Genomic DNA, 19,344 nt, shown 5'->3' with positions numbered 1-19,344 from the left:
CAGCATCGCCGTGTGACTCCGGCCGACCAATCAGCGAGCTGTTCTCGAATGTTCAACGCAGCGCTGAAATGAGACATGATGTTCATGAACGGCTCACTTTGCGGTTTCAAACCGGTCACATTCTTTCAGACTCTCACGCCTTTGTGTGTGTGTGTGTGTCTCAGTGTGTGTATGTGACACACCCCGTTAAACCCACCGGAAACACTCGTAATCCACTTTCTGATGTGTTTACGGAGTTCTCCATGAGCGATAATGCAGTTCATCCCTCAGAAAAGTCATATAAGCTAAATAAAATTGCATGTGATACATTTGGTCTAAAATAGTCTATTAATACTTTATTGATTAATCAGATGCACTGGTTCATGATAAAATATTTTTTTTAAAGTCTGTATCATTACTGACTTTATTATTATGATTGTATTTTGTTTAATGTGTTTATATTTCGTCTGCTGCATGCATGCTTTTTATATGCTCAATGTTTTATTGAACAGCACTTTGGTGCAACTGCTGCTTTTAAATGTGCTATAGAAATACATTTGGACTTGACTTGATTATGCATGTATAATCAAGTATATTTGGGTGTTAAATAAAGAGAAATAGGCTATTAAACATGTTTTAAATGATGTAATGAATTGGAAAGTGTTTCTATCTCGCCCTCTACAGGAGAAAACCGAAATATAAGAACTGCAAATGCAGAAAATGACTTGATTTTAACCCTCATCTCAACAGAGATCGTCTTTACTGAGCACAATGATTTATGTGTGAAATTATTAGTTGATTTTAATATGATTTCATCTGCCTTTCCTGCACCAGGTGTTAATAGTTGGTTTCAACACAAAAACAACCGAACATTATTCTGAAGAATGCTGATATTGTTTAATAATTGCCCATTATTAGTTGTAAAGGTCAAGCTGTGGACAGACATTAAGAAAAAAACAAAAAAACAGAGACACCGATCATTTATGAAAGTCCTGTATTTTATTTTTCTTCAAGTGTTTTCAAGCTTCATTAATGACCTCAGAATGAATCGGTTTCAGACACAGAACATTGACATTCATAAACGCATAAAAAGATGAACTAGTTTATCAGATTAACTGTTTAGTTGCATTCAGTTTCCTTGCAGTTACTGTAGAGATTTAAGACTGTCCAAGAACACGTCCACGTCAAAAACCAGGAGAAATGATATATATATATTTATTTTTAGGACTATTAATATTCAGTTTCAATGCATTTCTCATTCGCAAATAAGCAAAAGTATTTATACATCATATGCATGTTGCACACCATTTAAACTGAATAAAAAAATGTGTTTTTGGAGGGAATTACAAAAATACGCAAAAGTAAAAAATGATGAATTTTACTGTCAAAATGCCATAATTTCCTTCTTTGATTTTGACCCGGACGTGTTTTTGACAGATTCACGATAAGCGTCCAGATCCGAGCAGAACTCCGTCCCGTCTGGAGAAGCGTCACACTTTTCTACAGGAGTGTTCGGAGGAGAAACAGCAGTGCAGATCAAGCGTCAAGTGCAATATAAAACCACCCTCCTTCACACAGAAGAAAATCATTCCCACAATTCCTCAGTCAGTAATCACCCTCGTCCTCTAACATCGACTAAACTACAGACAGCATCAGATCTTTAATAATGAAACCCGGCGCGCCTCGTTCATGAAACGCGAACGGAACGTTTCTCTTAAAGCTTGACTCGTTCGGTTCGTGTTTCTCGACACTGAATCCAAAGCCACGATGATTTTACAAATGATTCACACAAATGCTCATTCTTAGACAAACTTGCATTCGATTCAACACACGTTACGCAATAATGGTTTTACGCACAACTGAATCGAATGCAACAGTTTGCTCGTGTTTTAAGGCTTATTCTTAAACTGTTGCATTGACAGTTTCTGCACATTCTTATATCTTTAGAGTCTCACGTTGAATTCAATGCAATTTGTTCCGCTCGTTTTTAGACAAACCGTTGCATTCAATTCAACACATCACACAATAATGGTTTTCTGAGCAGTCGTTCTGCTTCTGTTGGATGAATGAGAAGGAAAGCGAACAGCAAACGCACGAGGAGAACACCAGCGCTGGATTGGTTCTGAGTTCAGTGCGCGAGAGAGAGAGAGAGAGAGAGAGAGAGCGCGTCACACGGCCAGCTTGTTGCCGATGGTCATGAGCACCTTGAGGACGGGCATGAACGCCGAGATCTCGCTGAAGTTGCTGCTGCTCACGACCCGTGTGTGAACCTCCAGACCCTGCAGATAGTTGCGCTCGCCGACACAGCGGCTGATCTCGTGCAGGCCGCCGAGGATGCTGGGAGAAAGCTGGCGGGGCGACACAAAACACCAGTTTAATAGTGAAACCAGGGTTCATACAGACACTGTGAAATGAAACTCAAGGACTTTTCAAGCACTACATTTTGGTTTTTAAGGACTAAAATCAGAGATCACACTTGAAACCTTAGAGACTCAACCAGGGTTTAGCATGTCCAACTTTACATTCAATACACTCAGGTAAAGCGGTACGATACAGAAGTGACGGGAGAAACTAAGCTTTCCAGAACTTCAACTGATTGGCTGTGTTGGAGAGCTGGAAACACACGCTGGTGTAAACGCAGTGAAACACGCACAACAAACACGGTTCGTACAGATAAAATGACATTCCAGGACTTTTCAAGCACTACATTTTGATTTTCAAGGACTAAAATCAGAGATCACACTTATCAAACAATATCTTTATTATCTTTCAAATTCTAAACATGGTAAATAGATAAACAAAAATAAACGAATTAAACAAAATGGAAGAAATAATAACTAACCATTGAAAAGATACTATGACAAAGATATCGCTTTCTTTATTCAAACTGATTTTTTTCTCTCATGAATGTATGATTGACCTGAAGAGTGAAAGCTGGATCATATACTTGGATATTTATGAGCAATATCACACTCATAGCCAAGTGAGATACCTCATATTATATATATCAGATGGGCTGCAGCTTTGATTTTGTGTGAAATTTCACATATGTGACCCTGGATGGATTTTTAAAAATTAAAATGTATACATCATGAATAAATAAGCTTTCCATTGATGTGTGGTTTGTTAGGATAGGACAATATTTGGTCGAGATACAACTATTGTAAATCTGGAATCTGAGGATGCAAAAAAATCGAAACATTGAGAAAATCTCCTTTAAAGTTGTGCATTTATGTTGGCGATTGTGCAGCATTCACTCACAGAAATACATGTTTTATATATTTACGGTAGGAAATTTACATAATATCTTCATGGAACATGATCTTTACTGAATATCCTCATGATTTTCGGCATAAAAGAGAAATCGATAATTTTGACCCATAAAATGTATTGTTGGATATTGCCACAGATAAACCCGTGCGACTCGAGACTGGTGACGTGATCCAGGGTCACATATATTGTCTTTCAATAATTCAAGTACCTTTTGATAAATATGTTGTTTTCAAGGGTTTTCCAAGATTTAACTTTCAATTCAAGCGTTTTAAGCAGCTTTTATATGAACCCTGCTCGTCAGACGGGAATGAACGTCTTCAACTCACCGCTTGATCCCGCAGTTTGTCGTACAGACTCTCGAGGCGTTTGGAGGCGTCGTCAAGTTTGCGCTTCGTTTGCTGGAAGGAAAGTTAATATAAGAAATTAAAAAGAAAAATCAAATGCACTTTGCAGCTTATTAAGGGTTAAAAATCCTCCCATTCCTCAGGAAGAGACTTATGAGCTCGTCTTCTGATCACATGCACATCTTTTTCTGGGATTAATGTGACTATGATGGTAGTGACAATAATAATGAATATCTTTAATATCTTAATATCTTTATATATTCTATTTATGATATGTTTGAGAATGTAATTAATTTTTCACCTTCTCAAATCAATAATTTGGATATTAATTCTGTATGCAAGACATAATAATGAGATCTTAAGTACAACTTTTTTTTTTAAAGGCTTTGTGTTTGTACATTATACACTACCGCTCAAAAGTTTGGAGTAATTAAGATTTCCTAATGTTTCTTACAGACGTCTCTTCTGCTGCACTAAAGCTCTGTTTATTTGATCAAAAATACAGTAAAATAGTGAAATATTATTATAATGTAAATCCTCTGTTCTCTATGTGAATATACAGTAAAGTGTAATTTACTCCTGTGATCAAAGCTGGATGTTCAGCATCATTACTCCAGTCTTCAGTGTCACATGATCCTTCAGAAATCACTCTAATATGAGGATTTATGATTATATGATAAACATTTCTGATTATTATCAATGTTGAAAACAGTTGTGCTGCAATGTCACAATAAAAGATTACAAAAGATTTTATTACAAGAGATTGTATTGACCAAATACTTCCAGAAGGTTGTATAAAGCCAGCCAATCAGATTAGAGTTATGAGCTCTTGTCTTCTGGTCACATGCACATCTTTTTTGAGGATTAATGTGATTATGAAGGTAGTAACAATAATAATGAATTTTTTTATCTTATATATAATACGCTTGAGAATGTTATTCATTTTTCACCTTCTAAAATCAATAATTTGGGTATTAATTCAATTAAAGATTGTATTGACAAAATACTTTGTTTCTTTGAGGACAGGTTATAAACCTGTGACTGATTCCAGAAGGTTGAATAAAGCCTGCCAATCAGATTAGAGTTATGCTGTGTGTGTGTGTGTGTGTGTGTGTGTGTGTGTGTGTGTGTGTGTGTGTGTGGACATGTTTTTCTACACCGGTGGGGACTTAAACCTGAATGCACACAGACTCATGGGGACTAAATTGAGGTCCCCATGGGTTCAAAAGCTTATAAATCATACAGAATTAGTTTTTATTGAAAATGTAAAAATGCAGAAAGTTTCCTGTGATGGGTAGGTTTAGGGATAGGGTTAGTGTAAGGGGACAGAATATACAGTGTGTACAGTATAAAAACCATTACGTCTATGGAGAGTCCTCACAAAGATAGTGCACCAGACATGTGTGTGTGTGTGTGTGTGTGTGTGTGTGTGTGTGTGTGTGTGTGTGTGTGTGTGTGTGTGTGTGTGCTACCGGGTCTGCGGCGGCCAGCTGACAGCGCTGAACTAAACTGCTGAAGGTGGTCTTGATGATCATGTGTTCGGGGGGGATTTCCTTCTGTCCCACTCGCACCGCAGGAAGCTGCTGTAAAGACTGAACACACACGGCACGGCACAATCAGGCACTCAGATCACACTGGGGCCGTCACTGCATTTCAAATATTCATCAAATAAAATAAAAAACTGCACATCCGAATGCAAAAACTGTGCAAATTTTAGTTGTGTCGAGAGGCGCGCGAGACATGATGATGATGATGTAACTGACGTGGCTATTTTTGTTAGCTTAGGTGAATAAATGGATTATAAAGGCAACGTAAATATAATTTAGTATAAAAAAATCCCCTTTTTTATAAAAAACATTATCAAAACCAAAATATAGTACAATTATTTAGTTAACAAAAATCAAATAAAGTATTCTCTAATTTTTCGTGCACATTCGAATGCAAAAACTGTGCATTTTCGAATTTTTGGTGTGTCAGAAGACACGAGACATGATGACGTCACTGACGCGGTGTGTTTATGTTAGCTTATCCAGGTTAGGGTTAGGGTTAGGGTTAGGGTTAGGGTTAGGGTTAGGGCTATACAACGCCTAACCCTATACAGCGCGGTGCGGCGCCATTGTTCATTTGAAAAATGGCAGGAAATTGTTTATTTAAGTACAATTGTTTCAAAAGTTAATACCCTTTAAAAAGTGAACATTTCATTTCAATAAAAGATGCGACACTTGATTTGGTTTATATTTGCCTGTTGCGCCCTCTTGTGGGCATAGGAGATAATACAGCACTTTTTGCCTTTAGAATTCAAATATAATCGAATTTTCCTAATATTTAAGAAAGAAATTCAAATTTATCTTTTCAGCCATTTTGACAGCCTTAGATCTCACTAGCACATCCGATCCGACCCTAACACGATGACCTCTGACCTGTATGTTCGGCTCCTGAGGGGCTCCGGGAGGGACCTGGACTCGGTCCTGTTGCGCAGGATTCTCCGTTGGGAAGCCCATCACCGGCGCTGTGATCGGAGCAGGAGGAGTGTAGTTCTCTGGCAGCTGTACAACACACACACACACACACACACACACACACACACACACACACACACACACACACACACTCTATAAACCATAGACTGTAAAAACACCCGTCATCTGTAGTGTTTCTGAAGCTCAAAGTGGGCGGAGCCGGCCGTCGCCATCTTGTTAGCGCGTCACTCCCGGATAAACGACAATGTGCGGTGAGGCGGATTAGCTGAGGTGACGTGACGCTAACACACAGCAGACAAACGGCTAGTAGTGACATCAGCGGCAATCCACCTGTCACTCAAGTGGCCACGCCCTTAATTATGCAGAACTTTAAGGCTTAATATAATTTAAATGGATGAGTTATAAAAAAACTCACCGTCCTCACAGTCGTCATGAAGAGCAACATTAGCTTTATAGACCAAAACCACTTTCAGCACCAGACTGTAATCATGTGTTTTTCTGCTGTAAAGTTGGGCATTTTAACATGGGGGTTTATGGGATTGAGTCTCTAGTGGCCAGTGGATGAACTGCAGTTTGAGTCACTCAGTGTCGGATTCGAGAGAGAGACGGGAAGGTTGCCGCTTGGTTGGGACTCATCATATTGTTTCCCATTAAATACATTATAATCAGTATTGACGTCATTATGCAAATAAATACCTTTTTCTTGCGTTGTCCTGAGCGTACGGCCGGAGGGTCGTTCCAGCCGTCATGAGCCACTGAAGAGAGAAGAGTCACAGTCACCAAAACATGCATGGAAATAATAATGCATGCATTAATAAAGCAGCACCAAAACTCATCTGGACACTAAAGTCACACTTATAAATGTGTGAATGTCATCGCATCGACTACTTCTCCTTTATAGCACAGGAAGACCCACAAACACACTTCATCAAGCTTAACCTCTGACACACAGGAGTTTGAAGCACTAATAGAGGATCTGATATTCACTCACATTTCTAAGAGTGATTGTGTTTCTGCCTGAAGGTTTATGGGTCAGGAAGATTCAACAGGGATGCATTAAACTGCAGCAAAACTGTTTTCAACCAATGATAATAATCATAAATGTTTCTTGAGCATCAAATCCTCATATTAGAGTGATTTGTGAAGGATCATGTGACACTGAAGACTTGAGTAATGATGCTGAACATTCAGCTTTGATCACAGGAATAAATTACACTTTACTGTATATTCACATAGAGAACAGCCTTTTTAAAATTATAATATCTCACAATATTTACTGTATTGTTGATCAAATAAATGCAGGTTTGATGAATAAAAATACAGACCCCAAACTTTGAACAGTGTTATTAACTCTCCTTCCTCTTAATCTGTCAGATTATATCATCCGAATGCAAAACTCACACAGCAAACTTGCAAGCAGCCTTCAGAAGCCACACAAACATGATTACCCATGAGCCTCCGGGAGATCACACGGGAAGCTCTACACGATCAGTGTGCTGTTATTATTATTCTGACACACAACTCATCATCAGTCAGCATTAATATTAGACGAGCCGAGATCGAAGTTGGCCTGTTTGGACTGTAGCTGTCCCTATGAAGCACTGGAACACACACACAATGCTCTGTTCTGAAGCTTATAAACACACACACACACACACACACACACACACACACACACACACACACACACACACACACACACACACACACACACACACACACACACTGTTCTGAAGCTTATAAACAAACACAATGTCTCTGTTCTGAAGCTTATAAACGCACACACACACAACTATCACTGTTCTGAAGCTTATATAACACACACACACACACACACACACACACACACACACACACACACACACACACACACACACACACACACACACACACACACACACACACACACACACACACACACACACACACACACACACACACACACACACACACACACACACACACACACACACACACACACACACACACACACACACACACACACACACACACACACACTCCCTGTCACCTTCCTCTTCTGTCTGGTAAGTCAGCCATGGGAAATATCCTGGAAATCAAACAGCAGGATCAATATTTCAGAGTCACTCCAGAGGAGTTTTCAACTCCCAAAAAACAAGTTCACAAGTCTGTGATTTCATTTCTGTCATCGGTTATTCTCCCCAAACCTGTGCAACTTTCTTCCTAAAACAAGAGGAGATCAGCTGGTGCCTTTTTTATCATCATCATCATCATCATCATTGAACATGATGGTGAGTAGATCATTTATTTTCGCTCTTCCTGAAGAGACATCTTTCAAACACCTAAAAACATCTGAATCGTCCCAAACTCTCGACGGGTTCTGCATGTTCCTGTAAGGATGCGGTTAGAAACGCGAGACGCAGATCTAGAGACGTGCTTTTAAAAGTTATTTTAACTTGAGAACCGCGCTTTAGAAAGCCGCGTAACACACGATACTCCGCTAAACTATTGAAGCGAGATGCGAGCGCAACGGTCAGTCACGTCTGGGCCGGAGTTCACGTTAAAAACGATGGAATGCAAACACATTCTGTGTGGCGTTTAACCGCCAAATTATTACTGGACGGAGGAAAAGTAAATTTTTTTTTATTTTATTTACATTTGGTCATGGAGAGATGTGTTATAAAATGGTATAAATAAATATAGTTATTGCAAGATAAATCAGCCTGACTTTTCCGTCTCTGTTTCGCCGTGTTCTCTCCCTCTTTGGTCTTCGAGGCTCCAGGGGTCGGAGCGGAGAGCAGTTCCTGCTTCTCTGCACATCTCTGTTTTAATGTACTCTATATGTATGCGAGTGTGAATGTACACTATATGTATGCGAGTGTGAATGTACACTATATGTATGCGAGTGTGAATGTACACTATATGTATGCGAGTGTGAATGTACACTATATGTATGCGAGTGTGAATGTACACTATATGTATGCGAGTGTGAATGTACACTATATGTATGCGAGTGTGAATGTACACTATATGTATGCGAGTGTGAATGTACACTATATGTATGCGAGTGTGAATGTACACTATATGTATGCGAGTGTGAATGTACACTATATGTATGCGAGTGTGAATGTACTCTATATGTATGCGAGTGTGAATGTACACTATATGTATGCGAGTGTGAATGTACACTATATGTATGCGAGTGTGAATGTACACTATATGTATGCGAGTGTGAATGTACACTATATGTATGCGAGTGTGAATGTACACTATATGTATGCGAGTGTGAATGTACACTATATGTATGCGAGTGTGAATGTACACTATATGTATGCGAGTGTGAATGTACACTATATGTATGCGAGTGTGAATGTACACTATATGTATGCGAGTGTGAATGTACACTATATGTATGCGAGTGTGAATGTACACTATATGTATGCGAGTGTGAATGTACACTATATGTATGCGAGTGTGAATGTACACTATATGTATGCGAGTGTGAATGTACACTATATGTATGCGAGTGTTAATGTACACTATATGTATGCGAGTGTTAATGTACACTATATGTATGCGAGTGTGAATGTACACTATATGTATGCGAGTGTGAATGTACACTATATGTATGCGAGTGTGAATGTACACTATATGTATGCGAGTGTGAATGTACACTATATGTATGCGAGTGTGAATGTACACTATATGTATGCGAGTGTGAATGTACACTATATGTATGCGAGTGTGAATGTACACTATATGTATGCGAGTGTGAATGTACACTATATGTATGCGAGTGTGAATGTACACTATATGTATGCGAGTGTGAATGTACTCTATATGTATGCGAGTGTGAATGTACACTATATGTATGCGAGTGTGAATGTACACTATATGTATGCGAGTGTGAATGTACACTATATGTATGCGAGTGTGAATGTACACTATATGTATGCGAGTGTGAATGTACACTATATGTATGCGAGTGTGAATGTACACTATATGTATGCGAGTGTGTTTCTTGGAAAGCAGCCTAGAAAGGGTCCCTCTTTTATTGTTTAGGAGAGAGGGCCCGAAAGGCTTGCCTTCAGCCGGAAAGTGGTCTGTCTGTCTATCTGTCGGTCTGTCCTTCTATCTGTCTTAAGGCCCCCGGAGCCGTGTGGAGCATATTATGATGATAGATGCACTTTTATGATGGATAGATGCACTTTTATGATGGATAGATGCACTTTTATGATGGACAGATGCACTTTTATGATGGACAGATGCACTTTTATGATGGACAGATGCACTTTTATCATGGACAGATGCACTTTTATGATGGATAGATGCACTTTTATCATGGATAGATGCACTTTTATCATGGATAGATGCACTTTTATGATGGATAGATGCACTTTTATCATGGATAGATGCACTTTTATGATGGACAGATGCACTTTTATGATGGACAGATGCACTTTTATCATGGACAGATGCACTTTTATGATGGATAGATGCACTTTTATCATGGATAGATGCACTTTTATCATGGATAGATGCACTTTTATGATGGATAGATGCACTTTTATGATGGATAGATGCACTTTTATCATGGATAGATGCACTTTTATCATGGATAGATGCACATTTATCATGAATAGATGCACTTTTATGATGGATAGATGAACTTTTATGATGGATAGATGCACTATTATCATGGATAGATGCACTTTTATCATGGATAGATGCACTATTATGATGGATAGATGCACTTTTACGATGGATAGATGCACTTTTATAATGGATAGATGCACTTTTATCATGGATAGATGCACTATTATCATGGATAGATGCACAATTATCATGGATAGATGCACTTATCAGGGATAGATGCACTTTTATCATGGATAGATGCACTATTATCATGGATAGATGCACTTTTATCAGGGATAGATGCACTTTTATCATGGATAGATGCACTATTATCATGGATAGATGCACTTTTATCATGGATAGATGCACTATTATGATGGAAAGATGCACTTTTATCATGGATAGATGCACTTTTATCATGGATAGATGCACTATTATGATGGATAGATGCACTTTTACGATGGATAGATGCACTTTTATCATGGATAGATGCACTATTATCATGGATAGATGCACTTTTATGATGGATAGATGCACTTTTATCATGGATAGATGCACTATTATCATGGATAGATGCACTATTATCATGGATAGATGCACTTTTATCATGGATAGATGCACTATTATCATGGATAGATGCACTATTATCATGGATAGATGCACAATTATCATGGATAGATGCACTTATCAGGGATAGATGCACTTTTATCATGGATAGATGCACTTTATGATGGATAGATCAAATATCCTGCCATTCACTGCCATTATAAAGCTAGGAAGAGCCAGGACATTTTTTAATATAACTCTGATTGTGTTCGTCTGAAAGAAGAATGTCATATACACCTAGGATGGTTTGAGGATGAGTAAATCATGGGCTAATTTTAATTTTTTGGGTGAACTATCCCTTTAATCATTCCAAACTGTTGAAGGGTTCAGCATGTACCTGTAGGTGGAGGTGGGAGGCCGGTGCCGGCGAAGCTCTTCGCTCCTGGAGCTCCGGGTCCACCCTGAGGATAACCGGCTCCGAGAGGCGTATACACACCGCTGGCAGGTGTGTGTGTGTGTGGAGGCCCCTGTGTGTGAGGAGGGCCTGGGAAGAAGGGCATCGGGCCGCCTGGCAGAGAGGTGGGAGATATGAACCCTGGAGCGGGTGGAGAAGACATCATGGGTCCCGATGGAGACACCAGGGGTCCCGGCGGAGACGCGGGCGGCACTGAAGGACCCGTCAGGCTGGAGGAGGTCATCGACGGGCCGGACATGAAGCCCATAGGGCCACCGAGAGACCCGGACTGAGGGAACGGCTGAGACTGAGGGAAACCTGGAGGAGGAAACATTTACTAGAGTGTTTCTGGGGTCAATGTGTAAAGGTGCTTGCACACTGAGTCCGAAATTCTCGTCAAATAAAAAATAAATACGACCTCATGTTGTGTCAATCACGTTACCACACTGCCTCCGAAACTTTCGTCCGTCATAAAAAAATCCGGATCGGTTGAAATTAGGATGCATTATGAATATGGCTGCACGATTAATTGTGCTTAAACTGATTTGGCTGATCGCGATTTTGAAATCGCAAAGGCTGCGATTATTTATTTCTTATGTGCAGCTTGTCAGTGACGTACGGCTCAGTAAACGCTGCTCACTCTGAAAGCACTCGAGTTTGAGTCGCTTATAACGTGCATTTGAAAAAGCAACACGCATCAATCATAGCCGCTCCAAAGCTACATATAAGCGAGCATTACTTCTATAAATTAGTTTTTAGAAGTTGGTCATTTTAAACTTGATAGTTTTGAAAGTTTGTTAAGATGGGGAGGTGTACAACACTGGCATGTAAAAAGTAAACAACAAAAACAACCAAGAAAACAGCTCCGATCACGTCACTTCGATATGTTCACAAGACGGCAAACTCCGCAGATAAAAATATAAAAATCACACACACTCGGGTATGATTTGGCTCGGGTTTGATTTGTTCTACATCATATTTTCTGGCTAGTTTATTTAGTTTTTTTTATATATATATATATATATATATATAAAACACCATACTTTCACCCAACCTGAATAATTAAAAACAAGTTTAAATGGGTAAATCTTCCATAAATATTTTTGAGTCTTCATTTTCTTTTCTGACATACTCCAGTTCCTGTTAAAACATACTAGACATGCTTATTCTGGGTATTTGGGGCACATTTTATGTGATTCAGATTCAGATTGTTTTATTTAGTGCCATGTCAGCATTCAAAGCTATTTTCATGGCAAAAAATTAAATTACAAAAATACAAATATCACATAAATACTATAAAAACCAAACAGCAAGTCAAGAGCAAGATTTTTTAAATTAACATATGATAAAAAAATTAAATAATCCAAAACCTTTTCAGGCATAATCTTACTCAATAAGTCCTTAAGCGAGGTAACTTCATAAAAGAGCATTCTACTTGTATTAAGTCCAGGACAATCTAATAAAATATGTTTAACAGTTAGGGGAATCTTACAAAACATGCATAAAGTGTGTGAAATCATATTTATTTTGTCCATCAAAAGTGTGCTTTCACATGCACACCGGATAAAATACGGTGTGAAACGGTTGTTAGGATGTATTATGAAGCTGATGTGGTTACCTGGAGCTGTGGCACGCTTTACGTGTGCATTTGAGCGCTGATTAGACTATGTATTATATATAGGCGATTAAAGGGGCATTATTATGATTGATGGCTTATTAATATAAATGCGCGATTAGTCGACTAACGGATTAAATGAACGACTACCAGTCGACTAGAAAAACCTTTAGTCGAGGGCAGGGGGTGTGTTATGAAGCTGATGTGGTTACCTGGAGCTGTGGCAGGGTATTGTGGGTAATGTGGTCTCAGGCCGGGCCGTGGCGCTCCAGCAGAATCAGTCTGAGGGGTGAAGAGACGGGGCGTCGTCTGCGGAGGGAGTGTGGACGGGTACGACCCCTGCGCAGGACACACATTACAACACATGCCTGAATAACTATTGCATTACAGGTCAAGCTTATGCAACAGTCTGAGCAGCCGTGATGAAGCAAACACACGAGGAACGAGGTGCAAGTTAGGGCAACTTATTATTATTCCCAGTGTTGTTATTGATAACTGAGAAACAGTAAAGATGAATTAAAATGAAATATTAATATTACATGAAAAACTTGCATTCAAAAAACTTGAGTATAAGAAACACACTAAAGCAAGATGCACGTATGCTATCCGCTTCTTCTGTAAAAATAAGCAAACTCTGAGGGCTGTTAAATAACAATATTACAGGAAGTGCAGAATATCTCTTCCACGCACTTTAGATGATGCCTCTGGAGTTATGGAGACAGCATTATTGTAATTCATTGAATTGTGTCCAAAATGTGAGTTTGGACTTTTTAAAGTGTGTCAGTCAGATGTCAATATGAACAACGGCACAGGTTATATCTGACGCCACATGCATTTTTGTAGAGGTGTGTTTTTTAAAGTAGATCCTGTTTTAACTTCATTTAGCGCCACACATTTTACATAAAAACAATGCAAATACTATATAATGGCTATCCATAAAAACGGTATTCTCTGTGAACGGCCCAAACGGGCATCATTTTGCTCCGTCACGTTTATATTTGCACCGGAACAGTGGATTGCCACTGAGACCGGGTCAATAAAACACTATGGCCTGGTTTCACAGACAGGGCTTCGATTAAGGCAGGATTAGGCCTCAGGTCCTGATTACACCTCGTGTTAAGATGCGCTTTGGTTGATCGGTTCACAAGTGAACGGTGTCTAGAATGTTTTGAGCTTGTCCACTTTCGACCACTTCTAGAGGTAGCGGAAAACACATTCGACTGGATTCCTCTCACAGTGTAAACCCTGGTTCCACTTGCAGGGTTTCCGTGGGGCATTAAAAAGCATTAGAAGTCATTAAATGGATTTTGCGAAGATTAAGGCCTTAAATAGCATTAAATTTTAATCCTACAGGCATTAAAAATGTAGATATAGTTTTGAAGAAAATGTGATACTATCAATTTATTTGAATATAGCCTTCATAAGTAATCATTTTTATTTGCTGTCTCAAAATATGTACGTTAGTGTGATAAACACGCAGAAAATTTCTTCCGGCTTTCGTAGTGTAAATGCTCAAGTGCTCGAACAGCCACTCTCCGCCTACTGACCCAATGCGTGAACATTACGGGAAGCGCTCTAGCCAGACGGGATTTAAACTCTGTCGGCTGGAGACCCAAGTTTAGTTTGAAGAGGAAAAACATACCAAGCACAATGTTCTCTCAGCATTCCTGATTTCTCACACACACACACACACACTCGGCGTTCGGCTGGTCTTGCGTCTGTCAGAGCAGAAATGAAAGCTGATGCTCTCCGTGTGTTTTTCCGTCGTCTCTGATCACGTTCATATGTCAATTAGCTTATTTCATCCATTAGATCGAAAGATCTGAAAAAGCCCATAGATTTATCACACTAACGTACATATTTTGAGACAGCAAATAAAAATGATTACTTATGAAGGCTATATTAAAATAACTTGATAGTATCACATTTTCTTCAAAACTATATCTACATTTTTAATGCCTGTAGGATTAAAATTTAATGCTATTTAAGGTCTTAATCTTTGCAAAATCCATTTAATGACTTCTAATGCTTTTTAATGCCCCACGGAAACCCTGCAAGTGGAACCAGGGTTTACACTGTGAGAGGAATCCAGTCGAATGTGTTTTCCGCTGCCTCTAGAAGTGGTCGAAAGTGGACAAGCTCAAAACATTCTAGACACCGTTCACTTGTGAACCGATCAACCAAAGCGCATCTTAACTCCAGGTGTAAACGGGGGCAAAGAGCAGACGAGACGACAGAAGCATCCTATTGGTGACATTCACTAGCCGCGTTTCCACTGTCGGGCCGGGCCGTGCTAGTGCGTGCCAGGGCCAGTTGCGTTTCCACTGTCACTTCCGGGGCTTGATCGGGGCTTACTCGGGGCCAACGGCCAGGATTTCTGGCCCGTCGAATACCTTGGGCCAAAGCGGGCCAGCTCGAGCTAGAGGAGTGGTTACGAACAGAGGCGGAGTTCACCCGAGTCGGGAGACGGCAGCGCCGGATGATTCTGTCAGCATTAAAGACTTTTAAAATAATTTAACTCGCGTTCATGTTTGAATGCCTTCTGTTTGTGATGCAAAAGACTATGCGCGCTAACCATTACCATAGTAAACACTTGAAGATACGCATAGTAAAAAAACATAGTGAACGCTTGAAGAAATCAGACCAATCATAAAAGCTATCACACTCATGTTGATCTGTCAGTAGCCTACGTCTCGTCTCTTTATACCGGACTATCATAAAATAAAGCAACTTTTTTTCCGGGAGCTTCCTCTGTTTCTCTGACTGAAAATATCTGTATGGGAGTCGAGAGAGTGCTAAAGCTCCTCAGGTCGTATTTTTGGTGGCATATATTTGTAGAAATGATCATTCCTTCTAAATGTGATGTAAATATGTCCTGTAACTACCAGATAAACAGAAACAGACGTGACTGAAGTAGTAAGTGTGTCCTCTTTCTTTTGTGAAATAGACCTAACGGTCATTTATTTCTGTGTGACTAATGTGCAATTTTGACATAAATTAATTATGATCAATATCACTTTTTATTGTAAACCTGTGGTAAAACATCGATGCTTGGGTTTTAAATATTCAAGTAAACAACAAAAATGCCAGCTATCATGTTTGTTTTCAACACTGTTTCCAGTGATTTCTGATTAGTTTTCTGATAAAACTTCCATTTGTTGGTGAACTGATGGGTTATTGTGACGTTGTTCCAGAGAGGCGTGTTACGGGCGTGTTTTAGTGAAGCGCTGTGGAGCTTCTGGCCCGACAGTGGAAACGCGGCTATTGTAATGAACCACATTCCAGAAAAGTAGGGCATTTTGTAAAATGCAATAAAATGTTAATATTAATTATCTTGAAACTTTATTTAACTGACAAAAGTATGAAGAATAGATTTTCATGCGAGTCGCATTTCTTGATGCAGCGTCAGACAGTTCAGTGACGAAGGTTTTCCAAAGTGCTCATGTGGCTGTATTTAACACAGCAGCATGATGGCTTCTCATGCAATGCCATCTGAGGGGTCAAAGGTCATGCACTACAACAGGTCTCCTGCCCAGACTGAGATTTCTCTGGATGCTCAGGACAATATGTGGACAAAACCTGGGTCAATTTTTTTAAATTCAAATGTACACACCAATGGAAAGCTTATTTATTCAGCTGTCCACTGATGTATGGTTTGTCAGGATAGGACAATATTTGGCAAAGAAAATCGAAACATTGAGAAAATCTCCTTTAAAAGATGTTCATTTATGTTGCCGATTGTGCTGCATTCACTCACAGAAATACATGTTTTATATATTTACGGTAGGAACTTTATAAAATATCTTCATGGAACATGATCTTTACTTAATATCATAATGATTTTCGGCATAAAAGAAAAATAATTTTGACCCGTACATGGTCTTGTCGGCTGTTGCCACAAATATCCCCGTGCGACTCGAGACTGGTTTTGTGGTCCAGGGTCACACATCATGTATGTTAGATGGTGAAAGACCTAATACTTTGCAATCTTGCATTGAGAAATGATTTTTTATTTTTTTATCATTTGACAAATCTCTTATGAAATTTGGCACAAAGTGATGAGCCATGACCCGTGTTTGCTGGCAGAGACTGAGACGCTCCTTTAACCCGATCATGAAGCGCTCACCTACTATACTAATAATAGTGCACTGTTTCAAAAGAGTTTAACTTGGAGATTCTATAATCTTATCACTTTTATTCTGACTCTGTCCCAACTTTTCGTTGCAGTGTGTTGCAGCATCAAAATTAAACAATTAATTTAGCCAGTGAAAATTTAATTTGTACTTTAGTCAGTGAAATAAAGGTTTAAGACAATTAACAAATCACAGACTTTATAGTGTTTTACAAAATGTCCCAACTTTTCTGAATTTGGGGTTGAATATCACTTCACCAATAATGATGAGGTCATTTCCATATCATGCGACACGTGATATGTATTTATTAACTATAAAAACCATAAAAACATTTACTTTAACTTAATATTTTATTTCAGCCAAGGCAATATTTCTTGTTTTCATTTAATTTAACTAGAAGTACTAATACTTGAACTAAAATGAAAATAAAAACGGAAACATATAAAAATAAAAACGAATCCAAAATATGAATATAAACTGTAACAGTCTCTGAATGCTAACATTATTATTAACAGACATTAAAGGACTTTTAAAGCACTACTTTTGGGGATTTCAAGGACTTCAATCAGCACTTATCAAACGATATCTTTATTATTAGGTTTTTTTTTTTTAACTCAAATTACATATATATATGGTATCTGATGTTCACTTCACAGAGATCAATCCATTGACCAGCGCTGTCAGGCATGGGAAATCCCATTAACCATTGAAAGGATATTGAAATAGATTTTTTTTCCCCATGAATATATGATTGACCTGAAGAATGAAAGTTGTATTATATACTTATCATATACTTAATATCATGCTCATAGCCATGCGAAATAGCTCTATATCTCAGACGGGCTGCAGCATTAATTTAGCGTGAAATGACTGTATTTTTTCCAACAACAAAGAAATGTAAATATTTTTAATTAGGGATGCACCGAAACCACTTTTTGCACTTTTAACGAGGCAAAGACGCCGCGGAAATCCACCAGAACCACTGGAATTAAAAACATTATTACAAGTTTACCGGTTTGAATCGAGCTACGGCAAGCAGAGAGAGTTCAACGCTGGCTGGTTATGCACTTGCACAAAAAATTATTTTGGTTAATTTTTAACCCAAAAAAGCTACAGACTGCAGCTTTAAGTTACATATACGATTTAGTTTTCATCCAAATAACACGTGCTGAGTGAACGATCAGCAATCAAGAGCATTCAACAGAAGTGCGCTCTCTCTCTCTCTCTCTCTCTCTCTCTCTCTCTCTCTCTCTCTCTCTCTCTCGTCAGTTAACGTTAATAATAATAAAGTACATGCCTCGTTTTATTGTCTTTGCCATTGACATCCGACTGAACTACAAACTGTCCACTGATGTCGACCAGCTCACGCGTGTGCCGGTGCGCGCTCAATCCACCGCGCGTTTTTCTCTTATCAGCTCGTGCACCACACCACAGCTGTGTGTTATACACACACTTATACACACACTGCCTGGAAGGCCTATAAGTTGTTGATATCGGAGCATTTTTATGAGCTCAGTATCGGTGCATCCCTATTTTTAATAATTCAAGCACTTTTCAAGTACCTCTTCAAAAATATGGCGGAGGGTTTTAAATTTTAAAAAGTCCAAGTCAAGCGCTTCAAGCACCTTGTCACGAACCCTGGTCTGGTGTGTTTTGAACCAGTTCAAGTATGAATGTTTACACAACAAGGTTTTCATAATGATATTTAAAAGTCTGTTGTGAAACTATAAGCTTATTCTGCTTCAGCACGAACTCCCCGAAGACAACAAAAACCTCAAACACGAGGATGACGCAAAAACATCCACTGTAAATCAGAGCGAGACGCCCTTTCGAAACAGCAGACGCACTGTATGCCAGCTCCGTCTTTCACAACACACATCAGGCCATCGGAAAGCAAACAGAGTCT

The 19,344-nt window shown here is 39.0% G+C and overlaps 1 protein-coding gene across 2 annotated transcripts in view; it reads right to left on the bottom strand.

Moving 5' to 3' along the window:
* Positions 1-856: 856 nt before the first annotated feature.
* The window catches only part of sec31b (SEC31 homolog B, COPII coat complex component), a 38,655-nt gene continuing 20,167 nt past the window's right edge, over positions 857-19,344 (bottom strand). The window contains exons 20-27 of one of the 2 annotated variants that reach the window (XM_081393625.1): positions 13,518-13,644; positions 11,634-12,008; positions 8,106-8,144; positions 6,773-6,831; positions 6,017-6,142; positions 5,069-5,188; positions 3,579-3,650; positions 857-2,327 (exon numbers count right to left, since the gene is read on the bottom strand). In XM_081393625.1, coding sequence (XP_081249751.1) covers positions 2,148-2,327; positions 3,579-3,650; positions 5,069-5,188; positions 6,017-6,142; positions 6,773-6,831; positions 8,106-8,144; positions 11,634-12,008; positions 13,518-13,644 — 1,098 coding nt within the window. In that variant the 3' untranslated portion in view covers positions 857-2,147. The remainder of the gene's footprint in view (positions 2,328-3,578; positions 3,651-5,068; positions 5,189-6,016; positions 6,143-6,772; positions 6,832-8,105; positions 8,145-11,633; positions 12,009-13,517; positions 13,645-19,344) is intronic. The other variant, XM_081393626.1, reaches the window with a different exon arrangement.

This window comes from Scardinius erythrophthalmus, assembly GCF_964197995.2.
Source record: "Scardinius erythrophthalmus genome assembly, chromosome: 18".
NCBI lineage: Eukaryota > Metazoa > Chordata > Actinopteri > Cypriniformes > Leuciscidae > Scardinius > Scardinius erythrophthalmus.
This window is presented reverse-complemented; position numbering and strand designations above follow the sequence as displayed.